General features: G+C 57.9%; 1 protein-coding gene across 6 annotated transcripts in view; it reads left to right on the plus strand.

The window, feature by feature from the left end:
* Positions 1-21,715, plus strand: part of LOC142906713 (protein NDRG3-like) — an 82,754-nt gene extending 61,039 nt beyond the window's left edge. For 5 of the 6 annotated variants that reach the window (XM_076055079.1, XM_076055078.1, XM_076055081.1 and 2 more), the window contains 9 exons: positions 951-1,007; positions 2,629-2,732; positions 3,584-3,649; positions 5,221-5,272; positions 5,958-6,005; positions 6,621-6,656; positions 9,132-9,183; positions 14,758-14,796; positions 21,268-21,715. In XM_076055079.1, coding sequence (XP_075911194.1) covers positions 951-1,007; positions 2,629-2,732; positions 3,584-3,649; positions 5,221-5,272; positions 5,958-6,005; positions 6,621-6,656; positions 9,132-9,183; positions 14,758-14,796; positions 21,268-21,566 — 753 coding nt within the window. In that variant the 3' untranslated portion in view covers positions 21,567-21,715. The remainder of the gene's footprint in view (positions 1-950; positions 1,008-2,628; positions 2,733-3,583; positions 3,650-5,220; positions 5,273-5,957; positions 6,006-6,620; positions 6,657-9,131; positions 9,184-14,757; positions 14,797-21,267) is intronic. The other variant, XM_076055077.1, reaches the window with a different exon arrangement.
* The last annotated feature ends 1,782 nt before the right edge of the window (positions 21,716-23,497 follow it).

Consider the following 23,497-nt stretch of genomic DNA (forward strand, 5'->3'; position numbering starts at 1 on the left):
CTGCCTCCTCGTGGTGCCGGGCGGCAACGCTGTGGTTGGCAGTGCTGTGGGGGGTGGAGGGCCAATTTAGATTGGTCATTCCCTTAATGGCTTTTGTAATCCTCATCACCGGCACCATCACCATCAATACCGTCATCACCGCCGTCGTCACCACCACCACCACCAACGATTACTAGCACCACGACCACCAATCTCCAGCCTTACCACGAACGCCACGATGTCTCTTATCAGCATGACTGGTGGACGGTCGCGCGCGCGATTGGATATGCCTGTTTCGTTCCGGGCCTTCACGGGTTTTCGTGAACAGCGCTTGCCCCCCTGCAGTCTGTCGAAAGGCTTTACAGGGGGGATCTTTGTCTTGTCTCTTAGCTCTTTCGGTAAAGTCACGTTGAAGGGAAGCAATAAAATAATAAAATATATAACAATTTTTTTATTGTTATATATTTTATTATTGTATTGTTTCCCTTCAACGTGGTGACTTTACCGAAAGAGCTAAGAATATGAATTACTGCAGTCACGAAAGCTTTAAATAAAAATTTAGATCTTTGTCTTGTTTCCCGGGGAAGCGGCGGCACAGCGGTTAGCGCCGCACCGCACTACGAACCCGGTGACGACCCGAATCCGATTGCCCGCATCACCACCACCACCACCGATAATTATTTGAACAACCGGTCCTAGGCCTCCCACACCCTGGGTCGACTCGGCGTCAAACGAGCACCCGGTGCCGTGTGCAAACATCGCCCCCCGAGGGAGACAAAGGCGGCCGGGCGGGCGTGCGTGACGCTACCCACCCTTCCCTTCGTGTGCCCCCCCCCCCCCCCTACAGTGACGTCCCTTGTTAGCGTCGTCGCTGCTCCATGCTACGAGCAGCACTTTGCCCGCCCCCCTCTCCCCAACAGTCTGCTAAGGCCATGCGGGTGACCTTTGCCTTCGTGTTGTTGTCTCTGCAGCTGTCCGAGTTCACCAGCACGCTGTCCGACATCCTCATGTCTCACCACTTCAGCCAGGCAAGTGCGGTCGAGGCCTGGGGGCCTTACGTGTCTGTGTCGAGCGCGGCGGGGTTCGTAATGGCCGTGTCGGGAGACGCGGAGATCGTGGGGTTCGAGGTCCGGGTGCCTCTCTCTCTCGGGGAGTTTATCATGGCCGTGTCGGGAGACACTGGGCGTTCTGGGTTCGAGCCCTGGGTCTGGGTGTCTCTCTCTCAGGGGGTTCACGATGGCCGTGTCGGAGACACTGAGAGTCTGGGTTCGAGCCCTGTGTCTGGGTATCTCTCGGGGTTCATAATGGCCGTGTCGGAGACACTAAGAGTCTGGGTTCGAGCCATGGGTCTGGATGTCTCTCTCTCTCTCTCAGGGGGTTCATAGTGGCCGTGTCGGAGACACTGAGAGCCTGGGTTCGAGCCCTGGGTCTGGGTGTCTCTCTCTATCAGGGGGTTCATAGTGGCCGTGTCGGAGACACTGAGAGCCTGGGTTCGAGCCCTGGGTCTGGGTGTCTCTCTCTCTCAGGGGGTTCATAGTGGCCGTGTCGGAGACACTGAGAGTCTGGGTTCGAGCCCTGGGTCTGGGTGTCTCTCTCTATCAGGGGGTTCATAGTGGCCGTGTCGGAGACACTGAGAGTCTGGGTTCGAGCCCTGGGTCTGGGTGTCTCTCTCTCTCTCTATCAGGGGGTTCATAGTGGCCGTGTCAGAGACACTGAGAGCCTGGGTTCGAGCCCTGGGTCTGGGTGTCTCTCTCTCAGGGGAGTTTATAATGGCCGTGTCGGAGACACTGGGTGTCCTGGGTTCAAGCCCTGGGTCTGAGTGTCTCTCTCTCAGGGGGGTCACGATGCCCGTGTCGGAGACACTGGGTGTCCTGGGTTCGAGCCCTGGGTCTGGGTGTCTCTCTCTATCAGGGGGTTCATAATGGCCGTGTCGGAGACACTGAGAGTCTGGGTTCGAGCCCTGGGTCTGGTTGTCTCTCTCTCTCTCACGGGGTTCATGATGGCCGTGTCGGAGACACTGAGAGTCTGGGTTCGAGCCCTGGGTCTGGGTGTCTCTCTCTCTCGGGGAGTTTATAATGGCCGTGTCGGAGACACTGAGAGTCTGGGTTCGAGCCCTGGGTCTGGGTGTCTCTCAGGGGGTTCATAATGGCCGTGACGGAGACACTGGGTTCCTGGGTTCGAGCCCTGGGTCTGGGTGTCTCTCTCTCTCGGGGAGTTTATAATGGCCGTGTCGGAGACATTGAGAGTCTGGGTTCGAGCCCTGTGTCTGGGTGTCTCTCTCTCTCAGGGGGTTCATAGTGGCCGTGTCGGAGACACTGAGAGTCCTGGGTTCGAGCCCTGGGTCTGGGTGTCTCTCTCTCTCGGGGAGTTTATAATGGCCGTGTCGGAGACACTGAGAGTCTGGGTTCAAGCCCTGGGTCTGGGTGTCTCTCTCTCTGGGGGTTCACGATGGCCGTGTCGGAGACACTGGGTGTCCTGGGTTCGAGCCCTGGGTCTGGGTGTCTCGGGGTTCATAATGGCCGTGTCGGGTGACACTGAGAGAGCGCCTGAGTTACAGGCGTCCGCACGCACGGCCTTAATGGGTCTTCGCTGACGAAGCACTTGCCCCACCAGCCTGTGTGGACTACACGGGGGAACTTTGCCTTGCAGGAGGAGCTCCTGAACAATCATGACCTGATTGAGACCTACCGCCAGCACATGGCCCAGGACATCAATCAGTACAACCTGTCGCTGTTCCTGCACGCCTATGACAGGTACGGACACAGCATCCCCCCCGCCCTCTCCACCACCGGATCAATAGCACTGGCCCCCGGATCAATAACCATGCCACCGGATCAATAGCACTGGCCCCCGGATCAATAACCATGCCACCGGATGAATAGCACCACCCCCAAGTCCATAGCATTATTCCCGGGTGAGTGAGCTTGTGTACGGGTGAGTGAGCATGTGTGTGTGTGTGGGTGAGCGGGTGAGTGAGCGTGTGTGTGTGGGTGAGTGAGCATGTGTGTGTGTGGGTGAGCGGGTGAGTGAGTGTGTGGGTGAGTGAGCGTGTGTGTGTGTGGGTGAGCGGGTGAGTGAGTGTGTGGGTGAGTGAGCGTGTGTGTGTGGGTGAGCGGGTGAGTGAGCATGTGTGTGTGTGGGTGAGCGGGTGAGTGAGCGTGTGTGCGTGTGGGTGAAAGGGTGAGTGAGTGTGTGGGTGTGCGGGTGATTGAGCATGTGTGTGTGTTGGTGAGCGGGTGAGTGAGCATGTGTGTGGGTGAGCGGGTGAGTGAGCATGTGTGTGTGTGTGTGGGTGAGCAGGTGAGTGAGCGTGTGTGTGTGGGTGAGCGGGTGAGTGAGCATGTGTGCGGGTGATTGAGCATGTGTGTGAGTGAGTGTGTGGGTGAGCGGGTGAGTGAGCATGTGTGTGGGTGAGCGGGTGAGTGAGCATGTGTGTGTGTGGGTGAGCGTGTGTGCGGGTGAGTGAGCGGATGAGTGAGAGTGTGTGCGGGTGTGTGAGCATGTGTGTGTGTGGGTGAGCGGGTGAGTGAGCATGTGTGTGTGTGGGTGAGTGAGTGTGTGGGTGAGCGGGTGAGTGAGCATGTGTGTGTCTTTGGTGTCTCAGTCGCAGGGACCTGGAGGTGTACCGGCCCGTCCAGGGAGCAGTGGGCACTTCCGTCAAGACCATCACGTAATCACTCACCACGCTCGCTCACCACGCTCACTCCACCCCGCTCACTCACCACGCTCACTCACCACTCTCGCTCGTTCACTCACCTCGCTCACCACAGCTCACTCACCTCGATCACCACTCTCGCTCGTTCACTCAGCTCGCTCATCACGTTCACTCAGCTTGCACGCTCACTCACCACGCTCGCTCACTCACTCACTCACCACACTTACTCACCACGCTCGCCACTCCCTCACCACGCTCATTCACCACGCCACGCCCTCTCACTCACCACGCTCGCCACTTCCTCACCACGCTCGCTCATTCACCACGCCACGCCCTCTCGCTCACTCACCCCGCTCACTCACCCCGCTCGCTCACTCACTCACTCACCACACTTACTCACCACGCTCGCCACTTCCTCACCACGCTCGCTCTTTCACCACGCCACGCCCTCTCGCTCACTCACCCCGCTCACTCACCCCGCTCACTCACCCCGCTCACTCACCCCGCTCACTCACTCACCACACTTACTCACCACGCTCGCCACTTCCTCACCACGCTCGCTCTTTCACCACGCCACGCCCTCTCGCTCACTCACCCCGCTCACTCACCCCGCTCAGTCACCACGCTCACTCAACCCGCTCGCTCACCACGCTCACTCAACCCGCTCGCTCACCCCACTCACTCACCCCGCTCGCTCCACCCCGCTCACCCCGCTCGCTCGCCACGCTCACTCACCACGCTCACTCACCCCGCTCACTCACCACGCTCACTCACCACGCTCACTCACCCCGCTCACTCACCCCACTCACTCACCCCGCTCGCTCCACCCCGCTCGCTGTCCCCGCTCGCTCGCCACGCTCACTCGCCACGCTCACTCACCCCGCCCACTCACCACGCTCACTCACCACGCTCACTCACCCCACTCACTCACCCCGCTCGCTCCACCCCGCTCGCTCACCCCGCTCGCTCGCCACGCTCACTCACCACGCTCACTCACCACGCTCACTCACCACGCTCACTCACCCCGCTCAGTCACCACGCTCACTCACCCCGCTCAGTCACCCTGCTCGCTCCACCCCGCTCGCTCACCCCGCTCGCTCGCCACGCTCACTCAGCCCGCTCACTCACCACGCTCGCTCACCACGCTCACTCACCCCGCTCACTCGCCACCCTCACTCACCACGCTCACTCACCCCGCTCACTCACCCCGCTCACTCGCCACCCTCACTCACCACGCTCACTCACCCCGCTCACTCACCCCGCTCGCTCCACCCCGCTCACTCACCCGCTCACTCACCCCGCTCACTCACCCCGCTCACTCACCCCGCTCACTCACCCCGCTCACTCACCTCGCTCACTCCACCCCGCTCGCTCACCCCGCTCACTCAGCCCGTTCACTCACCACGCTCACCCCGCTCATTCACCCCGCTCGCTCGCCACGCTCACTCACCCCGCTCACTCATCCCGCTCACTCACCCTGCGGAGAGGTAGGGGTTGATGGATGATTGCGTGATGATGGATCGCTCTGTCTCTCCCTGTCTCTCTCTGTCTCTGTGTGTGGCTGTGTGTGGCTGTGTGTGTCGCAGCTGCCCGGTGATGCTGGTGGTGGGTGACACCTCCCCTGCTGTGGACGCCGTGGTGAGTTCACCGTGAGCCCCCGGCCCTTCTCTGTGTGCCGGCACCACCATCACCGCGGTCTGTCCACTGCCGGATGAAGATTAGTGTGATGGTGATGGTGTCTCTAGCCGGCATGTGCCCTCTAATCCATGTGCTCCTCTCTCTGCCTCTCAGTATAATCACCATCACCTTGGTCTATCCACTGTTGGATGAAGATCAGTGTGATGGTGATGGTGTCTCTAGCCGGCATGTGCCCTCTAATCCACGTGCTCCTCTCTCTGCCTCTCAGCATAGTCACCATCACCGCGGTCTCTCCACTGTTGGATGAAGATCAGTGTGATGGTGATGGTGTCTCTAGCCGGCATGTGCACTCTAATCCACGTGCTCCTCTCTCTGCCTCTCAGCATAATCACCATCACCTTGGTCTGTCCACTGCTGGATGAAGATCAGTGTGATGGTGATGGTGTCTCTAGCCGGCATGTGCCCTCTAATACACGTGCTCCTCTCTCTGCCTCTCAGTATAATCACCGTCACCTTGATCTATCCACTGCTGGATGAAGATCAGTGTGATGGTGATGGTGTCTCTATCCGGCATGTGCCCTCTAATCCACGTGCTTCTCAGTATAATCATCACCACCTTGGTCTGTCCACTGCTGGATGATGATGATGATGATGTTGATGTCTCTACCCTGCGTGTGCTTTACAGGTGGAGTGCAACTCCCGGTTAGACCCAACCAACACCTCGCTGCTGAAGGTAACCGTCCCGGACGGTCTACCGCCTTCCGCACCGTCACGCTGCTGATGAGACACCGATTGTGGGGACCATTCAAAGCCTGTAAACATCTGGGCAGTTCGAGCAAAGCTTGACTGCTACTGCTGCTGATGAGACACTAAATGTTGAAACCGGTCCTTGCCTATAAACATCTGCGGCAGTTCACCAGCGTTGATTCAAGCAGAGCCTGTGACTGCTGCTGATGAGACACCGATTGACGAAACCCAAGGTCGACTCGGCCTTAATTGGGTACCTGGTGCGGTGCGTAGTGAACATCAGCACTGGGAAGACAAAGGCGGCCGGGCGTGCGTGGTGCCGGCCACCACCTTGTGTGCAACTGTGCCGGCCTTCATAGCTGCCGATGCTGCTGCTATAAAGCACTTTCCCCCGGCAGTCTGTTAAGGGATAACTGTGGGGGACCTTTGTCTCTGTGTGTGTGTGGTAGCACTGGGAAGACAAAGGCGGCCGGGCGTGGTGCTGGCCACCCACACCCTTCATAGGCGCTGCTATTCGCCTACAGCACTTGCCCCAACAGTCTGTTGAGGGCTCACATTACGGGGGGGGGGTTACCCTTCGTCTGTGTGTGTGTGTTCACAGATGGCCGACTGTGGGGGCCTTCCCCAGGTGGTGCAGGTAAACTCTAGCGCGAATCGGATATTTAAAAAGATAAACACATTAATGAGTTTCCCTTTGGTTGTTTCGTTGAAGTCGTATTCGTTAGTTATCATTTATTTAACTCACGTAGAGGTTCCCTCGCTCGCACTCCCAGCCAGCCAACCTGTCACCCACTCGCCCCGTCCGCCCAGCCACCCACCCACTCAGCCACCCATCCACTCATCCACTGGCCCAATCACCCAGCCGCCCACTCGCCCACTCCCTCAACCCACTCGCTCGTCCACTTGCCAACCCGCTCGCTCGCCCAGCCACTCATCCGCTCGCCCACGCACCCGGCCAGCCACCCACTCCCTCAACCCACTCGCTCGTCCACTTGCCAACCCGCTCGCTCGCCCAGCCACTCATCCGCTCGCCCACGCACCCGGCCAGCCACCCACTCCCTCAACCCACTCGCTCGTCCACTTGCCAACCCGCTCGCTCACCCAGCCACTCATCCGCTCGCCCACGCGCTCACCCACCCACTCACTCACCCAGCCAGCCACTTAACCGCCCACTCGCCCGCTCACCCACTCACCCGCCTGCCCGCCCACCCACTCGCCCGCCCGCCCACCCACTCGCCCACCCGCCCAGGCACTTATCCACTCGCCCACTCACCCACCCACCCACTCGCTCAACCTGCCATCCACCCACCATCAATAGACTCACACAGAGACCCATGGACTCGCACAGAGACCCATGGACTCGCACAGAGACCCATGGACTCGCACAGAGACCCATGGACTCGCGCAGAGCCCCATGGACTCGCACAGAGACCCATAGATTCACACAGAGACCCATAGACTCACACAGAGACCCATAGACTCACAGAGAGACTCATGGACTCACGCAGAGACCCATGGACTCACGCAGAGACCCATGGACTGACGCAGAGACCCATGGACTCACACAGAGACCCATAGACTCAAAGAGACCCATAGACTCACAGAGACCCATAGACTCGCCACACAACAGAGACCCATAGACTCACCACACAACAGAGACCCATAGACTCACCACACAGAGACCCATAGACTCACCACACAGAGACCCATAGACTCATCACACAGAGACCCATAGACTCGCCACACAGAGACCCATAGACTCGCCACACAGACCCATAGACTCACCACACAAACCCATAGACTCGCCACACAGAGACCCATAGACTCGCCACACAGAGACTCATAGACTCACCACACAGAGACCCATAGACTCACCACAGAGACCCACAGACTCACCACACAGACACCCACAGACTCACCACACAGAAAGACCCACAGACTCACCGCACAGAAACCCATAGACGCACCACACAGAGACCCACAGACTCACCACACAGAGACCCACAGACTCACCACACAGAGACCCATACACACACCCACTCAGAGACCCATAGACTCATCACACAGACACCCACAGACTCACCACACAGAGACCCACAGACTCACCACACAGAGACCCACAGACTCACCACACAGAGACCCACAGACTCACCACACAGAGACCCACAGACTCACCACACAGAGACCCACAGACTCACCACACAGAGACCCACAGACTCACCACACAGAGACCCACAGACTCACCACACAGAGACCCACAGACTCACCACACAGAGACCCACAGACTCATCACACAGAGACCCACAGACTCACCACACAGAGACCCACAGACTCACCACACAGAGACCCACAGACTCACCACACAGAGACCCACAGACTCACCACACAGAGACCCACAGACTCACCACACAGAGACCCACAGACTCACCACACAGAGACCCATAGACTCATCACACAGAGACCCACAGACTCACCACACAGAGACCCACAGACTCATCACACAGAGACCCACATACTCACCACACAGAGACCCATAGACTCATCACACAGAGACCCACAGACTCACCACACAGAGACCCACAGACTCATCACACAGAGACCCACAGACTCACCACACAGAGACCCATAGACTCACCACACAGAGACCCATAGACTCATCACACAGAGACCCACAGACTCACCACACAGAGACCCACAGACGCACCACACAGAGACCCACAGACGCACCACACAGAGACCCACAGACTCATCACACAGAGACCCATAGACTCTCCACACAGAGACCCATAGACTCTCCACACAGAGACCCATAGACTCTCCACACAGAGACCCATAGACTCGCCACACAGAGACCCAAAGACTCGCCACACAGAGACCCATAGATTCACACACAGAGACCCATAGACTCGCCACACAGAGACCCATAGACTCGCCACACAGAGACCCATAGACTCGCCACACAGAGACCCACAGACTCACCACACAGACATTAGCGTGGTTGGCTGCGTACGGTGCGTACGCACATACACACACACGCGTACGTGCGTGCGTCCGTGGCGTTGAGGCTCGTGCTAGGCTCACGCTGGGCATTGGCGGTGTCATCTCTCCGCAGCCCGGCAAACTCACGGAAGCGTTCAAGTATTTCCTGCAGGGCATGGGATACAGTGAGTATCGTCGGATCCCTGTCGCACGCGCGTCTGTGTCTGTGTGTGTGTGTGGATGTGTCTTTGTGTGTGTGGATGTGTTGTGTGTGTGTGTGTCTGTGTGTGTGGATGTGTTGTGTGTGTGTGGATGTGTTGTGTGTGTGTGGATGTGTTGTGTGTGTGTGGATGTGTTGTGTGTGTGGATGTGTTGTGTGTGTTGATGTGTTGTGCGTCTGTGTGTGAATGTGTTGTGGATGTGTTGTGTGTGTGTGGATGTGTTGTGTGTGTGTGGATGTGCATGTCTTCGTGCATGCGTGTCTTTGTGTGTGGGTATCTTTCTGCGTGTGCGTGTGTGTCTGTGTGTGTGGATGTGTCTTTGTGTGTGTGTCTGTGTGTGTGGATGTGTTGTGTGTGTGTGGATGTGTTGTGTGTGTGTGTGGATGTGTTGTGTGTGTGTGGATGTGTTGTGTGTGTGTGGATGTGCATGTCTTCATGCATGCGTGTCTTTGTGTGCGTGTGTGTGTCTGTGCATGTGTGTGTGGTTGTCTTTGTGCGTGTGTGTCTGTGTGTGTGTGGATGTGTCTGTGTGGGTGTCTGTGCATGTGTGTGTGGATGTGTGTCTGTGTGTGTGTTTGTGTCTGTGCATGTGGTTGTCTTTGTGCGTGTGGATGTGTCTTTGTGTGTGTTTGTGTCTGTGCATGTGTGTGTGGTTGTTTTTGTGCGTTTGTGTCTGTGTCTTTGTGCATGTGGATGTCTGTGTGTGTGTCTGTGTCTTTGTGTGTGTGTCTTTGTGCGTGTGTGTCTGTGCGTGTGTGTGTGTGTTTGTCTGGTGTGTAAACATCGCCACTGTGGAGACAAATGGTGGTCGGGCTTGGTGTTGGCAACCCACCCCCTCCTGTGCCGTGCCGGCCTTGATCGGTGCTCGCTAACAGCACTTGCCCTATGTCTGTTAAGGCTATACGGGGGATGTTTGGCTTTGTGTGTCTGTGTGTGTCTGTCTGTGTGTGTCTGTCTGTGCATGTGTATGAATTGTTGCGTGAGTAAACATCGCCTCTGGGGAGACAAAGGTGGCCGGGCGTGGTGCTGGCCACCCACCCCCTCGTGTGCCTTGCCAGCCTTCATCGGTGATGCTCATCAACAACACTCGTCCCAACAGCCTGGTGAAGGCTACACGGGGGACCTTTTCTTTAAGCCTCCACACTCGGTGATGTTCATGACAAGGAGGCTCTTCGGTTGTTGTGATTGTTATTGTCTGTCTTTGTGCACCAAACCAGCAGCACTGACAACAGACTCTCACAGAGACCCACAGACTCCCACAGAGTCCCACAGACGCTCACAGAGACCCACAGGCTCTCAGAGACCCACAGACTCTCACAGAGTCCCACAGACTCTCACAGAGACCCACAGTGACCCACAGACTCTCACAGAGACCCACAGAGAACCACAGACCCTCACAGAGAACCACAGACTCTCACAGAGACCCACAGACTCTCACAGAGACCCACAGACTCTCACAGAGACCCACAGACTCTCACAGAGAACCACAGACCCTCACAGAGAACCACAGACTCTCACAGAGACCCACAGACTCTCACAGAGACCCACAGACTCTCACAGAGACCCACAGACTCGCACAGAGACCCACAGTCTCTCACAGAGACCCACAGACCCTCACAGAGACCCACAGACCCTCACAGAGACCCACAGACTCTCACAGAGACCCACAGACTCTCACAGAGACCCACAGACTCTCACAGACACCCACAGACTCCCACAGAGACCCACAGACTCTCACAGAGACCCACAGACTCTCACAGAGACCCACAGACTCTCACAGAGACCCACAGACTCTCACAGAGACCCACAGACTCTCACAGAGACTCACAGACTCTCACAGAGACCCACATACTCTCACAGAGACCCACAGGCTCTCACAGAGACCCACAGGCTCTCACAGAGACCCACAGACCCTCACAGAGACCCACAGACCCTCACAGAGACCCACAGACCCTCACAGAGACCCACAGACTCTCACAGAGACCCACAGACTCTCAGAGACCCACAGACTCTCACAGAGACCCACAGACTCTCACAGAGACCCACATACTCTCACAGAGACCCACAGGCTCTCACAGAGACCCACAGGCTCTCACAGAGACCCACAGACCCTCACAGAGACCCACAGACCCTCACAGAGACCCACAGACCCTCACAGAGACCCACAGACTCTCACAGAGACCCACAGACTCTCACAGAGACCCACAGACTCTCAGAGACCCACAGACTCTCACAGACACCCACGGACCTTCACAGAGACCCACAGACTCCCACAGAGACCCACAGACTCTCACAGAGACCCACAGACTCTCACAGAGACCCACAGACTCTCACAGAGACCCACAGACTCTCACAGAGGCCCACAGACTCTCACAGAGACCCACAGACTCTCACAGAGACCCACAGACTCTCACAGAGACCCACAGACTCTCACAGAGACCCACAGACTCGCACAGAGACCCACAGACTCGCACAGAGACCCACAGACTCACAGAGACCCACAGACTCTCACAGAGACCCACAGGCTCTCACAGAGACCCACAGACTCTCACAGATACCCACAGACGCTCACAGATACCCACAGACGCTCACAGAGACCCACAGACCCTCACAGAGACCCACAGACTCTCACAGAGACCCACAGAGAATCCACAGACTCTCACAGAGAACCACAGACTCTCACAGAGACCCACAGACTCTCACAGAGACCCACAGACTCTCACAGAGACCCACAGACTCTCACAGACACCCACAGACTCTCACAGAGACCCACAGACTCCCACAGAGACCCACAGACTCTCACAGAGACCCACAGACTCTCACAGAGACCCACAGACTCTCACAGAGACCCACAGACTCGCACAGAGACCCACAGACTCGCACAGAGACCCACAGACTCGCACAGAGACCCACAGACTCGCACAGAGACCCACAGACTCGCACAGAGACCCACAGACTCGCACAGAGACCCACAGACTCTCACAGAGACCCACAGACTCTCACAGAGACCCACAGACACTCAGAGACCCACAGATTCTCACAGAGACCCACAGACTCTCACAGAGACCCACAGACTCACACAGCAGAGACCCATAGACTCACACAGCAGAGACCCATAGACTCACACAGAGATCCACAGACTCGCACAGAGACCCACAGACTCGCACAGAGACCCACAGACTCGCACAGAGACCCACAGACTCGCACAGAGACCCACAGACTCGCACAGAGACCCACAGACTCGCACAGAGACCCACAGACTCGCACAGAGACCCACAGACTCGCACAGAGACCCACAGACTCGCACAGAGACCCACAGACCCGCACAGAGACCCACAGACCCGCAGAGAGACCCACAGACCCGCACAGAGACCCACAGACCCGCACAGAGACCCACAGACTCGCACAGAGACCCACAGACTCGCACAGAGACCCACAGACCTGCACAGAGACCCACAGACCCGCACAGAGACCCACAGACCCACAGACCCGCACAGAGACTCAGACTCGTACAGAGGGTGAATGAATGAGCTGGTAAGCGAGAGAGTGGGTGAACAAGTGGTAACTGAGTGAGTGTTTGAGCAAGCAAGCGATATGATGAAGTGTGCGGGTGAGCGAATGGGCGAGTGAACGAGTGGGTGAGTTATTGGATAAGTGCGTGGGTGGTTGAGCGGGTGGGTGAGTGAGTGAGCAAGTTGATGAGCGAGCGGGTGGGTGTGTGAGCGAGCGAGCGCGTGGGTGATCGAGCGAGCGGTTGGATGAGCGGGCGGGCGGATGACCGACCGGGTGAGGAGTGAGTGAGCAAGCGAACGAGCAGGTGGGTGAGCGCGTGGGTGGATAAACGAGCGGATGAGTGAACGAGCTTGTGGGTGGATGAGCCGGTGGGTGGATGAATGAACGAGCGGGTGAGTGAGCGAGCGAGATTGTGGGTGGATGAATGAGCAGGTGATTGAGTGAACGAGTTTTGTGGGTGGATGAGCGGGTGGGTGGATGAATGAACGAGCGGGTGAGTGAGCGAGCGAGATTGTGGGTGGGTGGATGAATGAGCAGGTGATTGAGTGAACGAGTTTGTGGGTGGATGAGCCGGTGGGTGGATGAATGAACGAGCGGGTGAGTGAGCGAGCGAGATTGTGGTTGGATGAATGAGCAGGTGATTGAGTGAACGAGCGAGCTTGTGGGTGGATGAGCGGGTGGGTGGATGAATGAACGAGCGGGTGAGTGAGCGAGCGAGATTGTGGGTGGATGAATGAGCAGGTGATTGAGTGAACGAGCGAGCTTGTGGGTGGATGAGCGGGTGGGTGGATGAATGAACGAGCGGGTGAGTGAGCGAGCGAGATTGTGGGTGGATGAATGAGCAGGTGATTGAGTGAACGAGCGAGCTTGTGGGTGGATGAGCGGGTGGGTGGATGAATGAACGAGCGGGTGAGTGAGCGAGCGAGATTGTGGGTGGATGAATGAGCAGGTGATTGAGTGAACGAGTTTTGTGGGTGGATGAGCGGGTGGGTGGATGAATGAACGAGCGGGTGAGTGAGCGAGCGAGATTGTGGGTGGGTGGATGAATGAGCAGGTGATTGAGTGAACGAGTTTGTGGGTGGATGAGCCGGTGGGTGGATGAATGAACGAGCGGGTGAGTGAGCGAGCGAGATTGTGGTTGGATGAATGAGCAGGTGATTGAGTGAACGAGCGAGCTTGTGGGTGGATGAGCGGGTGGGTGGATGAATGAACGAGCGGGTGAGTGAGCGAGCGAGATTGTGGGTGGATGAATGAGCAGGTGATTGAGTGAACGAGCGAGCTTGTGGGTGGATGAGCGGGTGGGTGGATGAATGAACGAGCGGGTGAGTGAGCGAGCGAGATTGTGGGTGGATGAATGAGCAGGTGATTGAGTGAACGAGCGAGCTTGTGGGTGGATGAGCGGGTGGGTGGATGAATGAACGAGCGGGTGAGTGAGCGAGCGAGATTGTGGGTGGATGAATGAGCAGGTGATTGAGTGAACGAGCGAGCTTGTGGGTGGATGAGCGGGTGGGTGGATGAACGAGCGGGTGAGCGAGCGGGCTTGTGGGTGGATGAGCGGGTGGGTGGATGAACGAGCGGGTGAGCGAGCGAGCTTGTGAGTGGATGAGCGGGTGGGTGGATGAACGAGCGGGTGAGCGAGCGAGCTTGTGGGTGGATGAGCGGGTGGGTGGATGAACGAGCGGGTGAGCGAGCGGGCGGGCGAGCGCCCGTGACGGATCGCCCGCCAGGTGTATGTGTGTGTGTGTGTTTGTGGGGGGGTCATATCCGTACCCGCACCCCCTCCACCCCCACCACCACCTACCTCACCTGGTGCAGTTGCACCGCCTGCACACTCTGGATAACAGCCCTGGCGCCCCCCCTCGCCCGCCCGCCCACCCACCCACTGTGTGTGCCAGTCACTGTTGCTTTGTTTCTGTGTTGGTGGACACCCTTGCTCCTTCCATTGTCTTGACGATACGTGTCCCCTCCTCCTCCTCCTCCTCACCCCTTTGCCCCCCCTCCCGCCCCCCCTCCTCCCCCTCTAAGTTCCCTATGTGGTGGACAGACGGATGAGTGCCGGTGCAGGTACATGTTTGACCCCCTGGTTTCTTGTCTCTCTCCTCCTCCTCACCTCTCGCATCCACCTCCTCGATGTCATCCACCTCGTCCGCCCGCTTCCTCCACATCCTCATCATCTGCCTGCTCCTCTCCACCTCCTCATCCACCTTCGTCCACACCCCCCCCCCACCATCGTCCGCCTCTCCTCCTCGTCTCGGCCTCGTCATGCACTTGTTAATCCACCTCTCCACCAGGTTCCCTGACCGATCATAACCCCCGATCATGACTCGACCTTTTCCCCGATAAATCTCTCTCGATTTTATTTTCTGACCATGCTTTCGCTCTGCGCGCAACTATTCCTTCCTGCCCGGGTGTAAGGCCCCCCCCCGCCCCCCCCGCTGAGTCGTCGCAAACGATAGCCGCTCAACAAAGTGGCTGATGTCGTCATCGCGCGGAAATTTATGGTAGCAGCCAAATCTGCCGAGCGTGTGTTTCTACAGACTCCTAGAGGGGGACGACCCATCGATCTGCAGAGACCCATGCTTAAAGGCAAAGATCCCCCGTGTAGCCTGAACAGACTGCAGGGGCAAGTGCTGTTAGCGAGCAGCACCTACAAAGACAAAGATCCCCCGTGTAGCCTGCAACAGACTGCAGGGGCAAGTGCTGTTAGCGAGCAGCACCTACAAAGACAAAGATCCCCCGTGTAGCCTGCAACAGACTGTAGGGGCAAGTGCTGTTAGCGAGCAGCACCTACAAAGACAAAGATCCCCCGTGTAGCCTGAACAGACTGTAGGGGCAGGTGCTGTTAGCGAGCAGCACCTGCAAAGACAAAGATCCCCCGTGTAGCCTGCAACAGACTGCAGGGGCAAGTGCTGTTAGCGAGCAGCACCTACAAAGACAAAGATCCCCCGTGTAGCCTGCAACAGACTGTAGGGGCAAGTGCTGTTAGCGAGCAGCACCTACAAAGACAAAGATCCCCCGTGTAGCCTGCAACAGACTGTAGGGGCAAGTGCTGTTAGCGAGCAGCACCTACAAAGACAAAGATCCCCCGTGTAGCCTGCAACAGACTGTAGGGGCAAGTGCTGTTAGCGAGCAGCACCTACAAAGACAAAGATCCCCCGTGTAGCCTGAACAGACTGTAGGGGCAAGTGCTGTTAGCGAGCAGCACCTACAAAGACAAAGATCCCCCGTGTAGCCTGCAACAGACTGCAGGGGCAAGTGCTGTTAGCGAGCAGCACCTACAAAGACAAAGATCCCCCGTGTAGCCTGAACAGACTGTAGGGGCAAGTGCTGTTAGCGAGCAGCACCTACAAAGACAAAGATCCCCCGTGTAGCCTGAACAGACTGTAGGGGCAGGTGCTGGTAGCGAGCAGCACCTACAAAGACAAAGATCCCCCGTGTAACCTGAACAGACTGTAGGGGCAAGTGCTGTTAGCGAGCAGCACCTACAAAGACAAAGATCCCCCGTGTAGCCTGAACAGACTGTAGGGGCAAGTGCTGTTAGCGAGCAGCACCTACAAAGACAAAGATCCCCCGTGTAGCCTGAACAGACTGTAGGGGGCAAGTGCTGTTAGCGAGCAGCACCTACAAAGACAAAGATCCCCCGTGTAGCCTGAACAGACTATAGGGGCAAGTGCTGTTAGCGAGCAGCACCTACAAAGACAAAGAAACCCCGTGTAGCCTGCAACAGACTGCAGGGGCAAGTGCTGTTAGCGAGCAGCACCTACAAAGACAAAGATCCCCCGTGTAGCCTGAACAGACTGTAGGGGCAAGTGCTGTTAGCGAGCAGCACCTACAAAGACAAAGATCCCTCGTAGAGATACATAGAGATATGTAGAGATCCAGAGATACGTAGAGATACGTAGAGACCCAGAGATCCATAGAGATACGTAGAGACCCAGAGATCCATAGAGATCCATAGAGATACGTAGAGACCCAGAAATACATAGAGATACATAGAGACCCAGAGATCCAGAGATACATAGAGATACGTAGAGACCCAGAGATCCATAGAGATCCATAGAGATACGTAGAGATACGTAGAGACCCAGAGATCCATAGAGATACGTAGAGATACGTAGAGACCCAGAGATCTATAGAGATACGTAGAGATACGTAGAGATCCATAGAGATACGTAGAGACCCAGAGATCCATAGAGATCCATAGAGATACGTAGAGACCCAGAGATCCATATAGATCCATAGAGATACGTAGAGACCCAGAGATACATAGAGATCCATAGAGATACGTAGAGACCCAGAGATCCATAGAGATCCGTAGAGATACGTAGAGACCCAGAGATCCATAGAGATCCATAGAGATACGTAGAGACCCAGAGATCCATAGAGATACGTAGAGACCCAGAGATCCATAGAGATACGTAGAGACCCAGAGATCCATAGAGATACGTAGAGATACGTAGAGACCCAGAGATCCATAGAGATCCATAGAGATACGTAGAGACCCAGAGATCCATAGAGATACGTAGAGACCCAGAGATCCATAGAGATACGTAGAGACCCAGAGATCCATAGAGATCCGTAGAGATACGTAGAGACCCAGAGATCCATAGAGATACGTAGAGACCCAGAGATCCATAGAGATACGTAGAGATACGTAGAGACCCAGAGATCCATAGAGATACGTAGAGATACGTAGAGACCCAGAGATCCATAGAGATACGTAGAGACCCAGAGATCCATAGAGATCCATAGAGATACGTAGAGACCCAGAGATCCGTAGAGATCCATAGAGATCCATAGAGATACGTAGAGACCCAGAGAACCATGGAGATACGTAGAGACCCATGGACCAAACTAAACTGTTTTTACTCATTGTTTCTTTCGGTAAAGTCACGTAGTTAGAAATATAATTTTGCTGCAGTCACGAAAGCTTCAAATCAAGATGAAACTATTTTTTTTTTACCAGGTAAGGCCCCACCGATCGATTTAGCTCTTTTCATCCGAAGCGACCTGGGCCGTCGCAAGTAATAGCGGCTCAACGGAGTGGCTTTTCGTCATCGCCGTGTGGACAATTGTAGCAGCAGCAGTAGCAAGCAGCTAAGCATACGAGACGGCGTGATGTTGCGATTCTAAACGTCGTGGGAAAAAACCGGAGGACCCGGGAGAAAAATCCACGTGACCACGGGGAGAGACACACGCGGACTCGAAATGTACAACAGGTGTAAGGGGGGGGGGGGTCGGGTTCGAACCCATGACCTCCTGTATACCGGGCGAGGTAGTTAACACCTTCCAGGGACATTCCGGGATCCCTTTTGACGATCTTTTTATTGACCTTTCCTGACCCTAAACTCCCCGTGACCACCACTCTGGCCACCATTACCATCACCACCACTTCCAGCACCATTACCACTACCATCAACACGACTACCATCACCACCACTTCCACCACCACCACCGTCACCATCATCACCGTCAACGTTGTCATTTGCCATCGCCACCACCATCGTCGCCACCACCACTACCACCGTTACCACCACCATCAACACCACTACCATCAACACCACTACCACCACTACCACCACTATCACCGTCAACGTTGTCATTGCCATCGCCACCACCATCGTCGCCACCACTGCCACCACCACCGTTACCAGCCACCATCAACACCACTACCGCCACCGTCACCATCATCACCGCCACCATCGCCACCACTGTTACCCCGCTCGTCAGCACCCCCCAAAAACCCATGCCCTACTGCGGTCAACTCTTGGTTAGCCGGGCTTTGCGCCTTAAAATTATCACTGAGGAATCAACCTCGGGCCAAAACAACCACCCGGGACGTGCCAAACCCCGCTCGCCCCGTCGATAGCCGGGAGCTTCCTCCCCCAGCCGCCTCCACCTGCCGCGTGGGCGAGCCTGAAATTGGGGTCGAGTCGTTGACTGGATGATGATGATGGCGGCGGCGGCGGTGGCGGTGGTGGTGGACGCCGGTTAGAAAGTCGGGCACGGGCGCAAGTGAGCGACGCGTTTTTTTTGCGCGTAGTCTAGCGGCGACGTGAGCGGGCCGCGCGAATCGACGGAGGCGGTGGTGGTGGTGGTGGTGGTGATTGTGCTGGCCCCAAGATGCGCCGGTCAGAAAGTTCGGCACGCGAGGGGCCTGCGGGCGAATCCGCCGCGGTCGCCGTGGGTAACCGAGAGTTGACCACTCTGTCCCTCCGCGCCCGCAGCCTGGCATGGATGTCTCCCGAGCCGTTTGAAAGCGGTGTCGTCCTCGTCTCACGCGCGTGCTTCTCGGTTGTCCTACGGCGTCTTCTGCCCTTCCTCCTCCTCCTGCTCCTCCTCCTCCTCATGGCGTCTCCGCCGTCTGCCTGCGTGGTCCCCCCCTTTGCCCGGCCGCTGCCGCACCGCAGTTGGGCAGTTGGGTGGCGGGCTTCTACCCGCTGGCACCGTCGGCACAGAGGGAGAGGGCCGTGCTTGCAGAGCGTGCCCCCGCCCGCCCGCTCGCTCGCTCGCTCAGCCACTCACCAGCTCACTCACCCACCCGCCCACTCGCTCGCACAGCCACTCACCAGCTCACTCACCCACCCGCCCACTCACTCGCTCAGCCACTCACCAGCTCACTCACTCGCTCGCTCACTCACCCATCCATTCACCCACTCACTCACCCACCTACCCACTCACCCACCCGTACACCCACCCGCTCACCCACCCGCTTGCCCACCCACTCGCCCACCCACTCACCCACCCACTCACCCACCCGTACAACCACCCACTCGTCCACCCGCTCACCCACCCGCTCGCCCACCCACTCACACACCCGTACAACCACCCAGTCGTCCGCTCGCTCACCTGCTCACCCAACCACTCACCCACCCACTCACCCACCCGTACACCCACCCAGTCGTCCGCTTGCTCACCCGCTCACCCACCTGCTCACACACCCACCCACCCACCTGTACACCCACCCACTCGTACACCCACCCACCCACCCGTCCACTCGCTCACCCACACACTCACGCCCACCCACCGGTTCACCCACCTGTACAACCCACCCTACCCCCCCCCGCCTGCCCCGCTGTGCCTGGTCTCTCCCCGCCCTCGCCGCTTTGCCCGGCTTCTCCATCCATCACCTCGGCGGTTTTTGCGGCGGCAATGGACGGACGGGAGAGGGAGGGAGGGCGGGCGGGGGGGGGGGGGTGGGGGAGGGAGGGAAAGACCGGCAGAGTTTTCCTTTCCGCTTCAACCGGGGGAGTATTTTTTTGTATTTGTTTTTTTTTGGGGGGGCTTATATGTTGCCGTTGGGTTCGTTCGGCAAAGCCGCCGCGCGGTCTCGCTCGTCGCCGTGCCGCCGCCGCCGCCGCCGCCGCAACCGACTCTGGATTTTCTTTTTTTACCTTCCTCTATTTTCCGAAAAACCGAAAAACGTTTTGTTTGCAGTCCTCTTTGTTTCCTGTTGTTGTTGTTTTGTTGTTGTTGTTTTTGTTGTTTTGTTTGCAGCGAGAGGGTGGAGGGCGGCGCGACGGGACTTTGTCAGAGCCCTGGCCCCCCACCCCGGTCTGGGTTGGGGCTGTGGTCACTGTGGAACTCGGCCACTCATTGAATGTGCCCCCCACCCACCCACCCACCCCCCTCCGCCCCTCCTGCTGCCCCCCCCCCACCTCGTTTCTTCCTCCTCCATCCATTCTCTCTCTTAATTCTATCCCCACTCCCCATTACACTCTCTCCATCCATCACTCTCTACTCTCTCCATCCATCTCTCTCTCCCCTCACTCTCTCCATCTCTCTCTCCATCCATCTCTCTCCCCTCACTCTCTTACTCTCCATCCATCTCTCTCCATCCATCTCTCCCCTCACTCTCTTACTCTCCATCCATCTCTCTCTCTCCATCCATCTCTCTCTCTCCCCACTCTCTCTCCCTACTCTCTCTCCCTACTCTCTCTCCCTACTCTCTCTCCCTACTCTCTCTCCCTACTCTCTCCATCCATCTCTCTATCCCCCCACTCTCTCCCCACTCTCTCCATCTCTCCCCCCACTCTCTCCCTACTCTCTCTATCCATCTCTCCCCCCACTCTCTCCCCGCTCCCTCTACACACTCTCTCTCCCCACTCTCTCCCCACTCTCTCCCCACTCTCTCCCCACTCTCTCCCCACTCTCTCCCCACTCTCTCCCCACTTTCTCCCCACTCTCCCCACTCTCTCTCCCCGCTCCCTCTACACACTCTCTACACACTCTCTCCCCCCACTCTCTCTCCCCACTCTCTCCCCACTCTCTCCCTGCTCTCTCCCCACTCTCTCTCCCCGCTCTCTCCATCCATTTCTCCCCCCACTCTCTCCCCGCTCCCTCTACACACTCTCTCTCCCCACTCTCTCCCCACTCTCTCTCCCCGCTCCCTCTCTACACTCTCTCTCTCCACTCCCACCCTCCGTCTCTCTCCCCGCTCCATTCCCTCTCCCCGCTCCACACCCCCCCCCCCTCCCCTCCTCGTCCCCACCACCACCACCACCACCACCACCCCCCCTCCTCTCCCCCTCACAGTGCCATCTCTGAGCATGACTCGGCTCGCCCGCTCCCGCACCGCGTCCAACTCCAGCGTGAGCTCCGCCGACGGCGGCGGCGGCGGCGGCGGCGCTTCGACCGGGCGTCAGCGCGGCCACGCTCGCTCCCAGTCGGAGGGCAGCGACTCCAGCTCACCGGCACAGCAGCCGAGCTCCGGCGCCGCCGATAACCACGACAGCCACAACCACCAGCACGAGAGGGCGGCGGGAGGCGCCGCCGCCGCCGCCGCCGGATCTCCGCCGTCCGGCGCCGGCCACACAATGGAGGTGTCCTGCTAAGGAGGAGGCGGCGGCGGCGGCGGCGGCGGCGCCGCCGAGGGTGACGGTGGCGGCCGTCGTGGCGATGTTGTGAGGGGCGCCGTCACCGGCGTCGTCACCGGCGTCGTCGGCGTCACTGCGGTCGTCACCGGGGGGGGCGTCGTCACCGGGGGGGGCGTCGTCACCGGGGGGGGGCGTCGTCACCGGGGGGGGCGTCGTCACCGGGGGGGGCGTCGTCACCGGGGGGGGCGTCGTCACCGGGGGGGGCGTCGTCACCGGCGTCATCACCTAGGGGCATCGTCACCGGGGGGGGCGTCGTCACCGGCGTCATCACCTAGGGGCGTCGTCACCGGAGGGGGCGTCGTCACCGGGGGGGGCGTCGTCACCGGCGTCATCACTGGGGGTGTCATCACTGGGGGGCGTCGTCACTGGGGGGCGTCGTCACCGGCGTCATCACTGGGGGGCGTCGTCACTGGGGGGCGTCGTCACTGGGGGGCGTCGTCACCGGCGTCATCACTGGGGGTGTCATCACTGGGGGGCGTCGTCACCGGCGGCGTCGTCGTCATCATTGTTGTAGTCGTGAGAATAAATAATCGCCATCACCGGGCTCGCCGTCGTCGTTACCGAAATAATCATCGTCATCGTCGTCATCGTCGTCTTCGTCACCGGGATCACCGTCGTCACGGGGATGACCGTCGTCGCCACGGGGATTCGCCGTCACCGTCGTTAACAAGATTCCCGTCGTCATCGTGACCGCCGTCGTTATATTGGTCGTCCTGGCAACCGCCGTTGTTGTCACTGACATCATTACCACCACCACCACCACCGTTGTTGTTGTTGTTGATGATGCCGCCACCACCACCACCGTCATCTTGGCTGCACCCCAAAACCCTCGTCTGGCCTGCTCGTTCCCCTGCATCACCTCCTCCTTCACTGTCACCTTCACCATCACCTGCTTCACCGCCATCACCTGCTTCATCATCACCACCACTTCCTCCTCCACCGCCATCATCACCACCACCTACTTCACCATCACCACCTCCTTAGCCACAATCACCACAACCTCCACCACCACCATCATCACCACCACCACCTACTTCACCATCACTGTCACCTTCACCATCACCTGCTTCACCACCATCACCTGCTTCATCATCACCACCACTTCCTCCTCCACCGCCATCATCACCACCACCTACTTCACCATCACCACCTCCTTAGCCACAATCACCACAACCTCCACCACCACCATCATCACCACCACCACCTACTTCACCATCACTGTCACCTTCACCATCACCTGCTTCACCATCACCACCTCCTTAGCCACAATCACCACAACCTCCACCGCCATCATCACCACCACCACCTACTTCACCATCACCACCTCCTTAGCCACAATCACCACAACCTCCACCGCCATCATCACCACCTACTTCATCACCACCTCCTTAGCCACAATCACCACAACCTCCACCACCATCATCACCACCACCTACTTCACCATCACCACCTCCTTAGCCACAATCACCACAACCTCCACCACCATCATCACCACCACCTACTTCACCATCACCACCTCCTGAGCCACAATCACCACAACCTCCACCACCATCATCACCACCACCACCTACTTCACCATCACCACCTCCTTAGCCACAATCACCACAACCTCCACCACCATCATCATCACCACCACCACCTACTTCACCATCACCACCTCCTTAGCCACAATCACCACAACCTCCACCGCCATCATCACCACCTACTTCACCATCACCACCTCCTTAGCCACAATCACCACAACCTCCACCACCATCATCACCACCACCACCTTCTTCACCATCACCACCTCCTTAGCCACAATCACTACAACCTCCACCATCATCATCACCACCACCACCTACTTCACCATCACCACCTCCTTAGCCACAATCACCACAACCTCCACC

The sequence above is a fragment of the Petromyzon marinus genome, chromosome 69, assembly GCF_048934315.1.
Source record: "Petromyzon marinus isolate PM22_M1 ecotype Great Lakes invasive population chromosome 69, UKy_Petmar_22M1.pri1.0, whole genome shotgun sequence".
In the NCBI taxonomy this organism is placed as follows: Eukaryota; Metazoa; Chordata; class Hyperoartia; order Petromyzontiformes; family Petromyzontidae; genus Petromyzon; species Petromyzon marinus.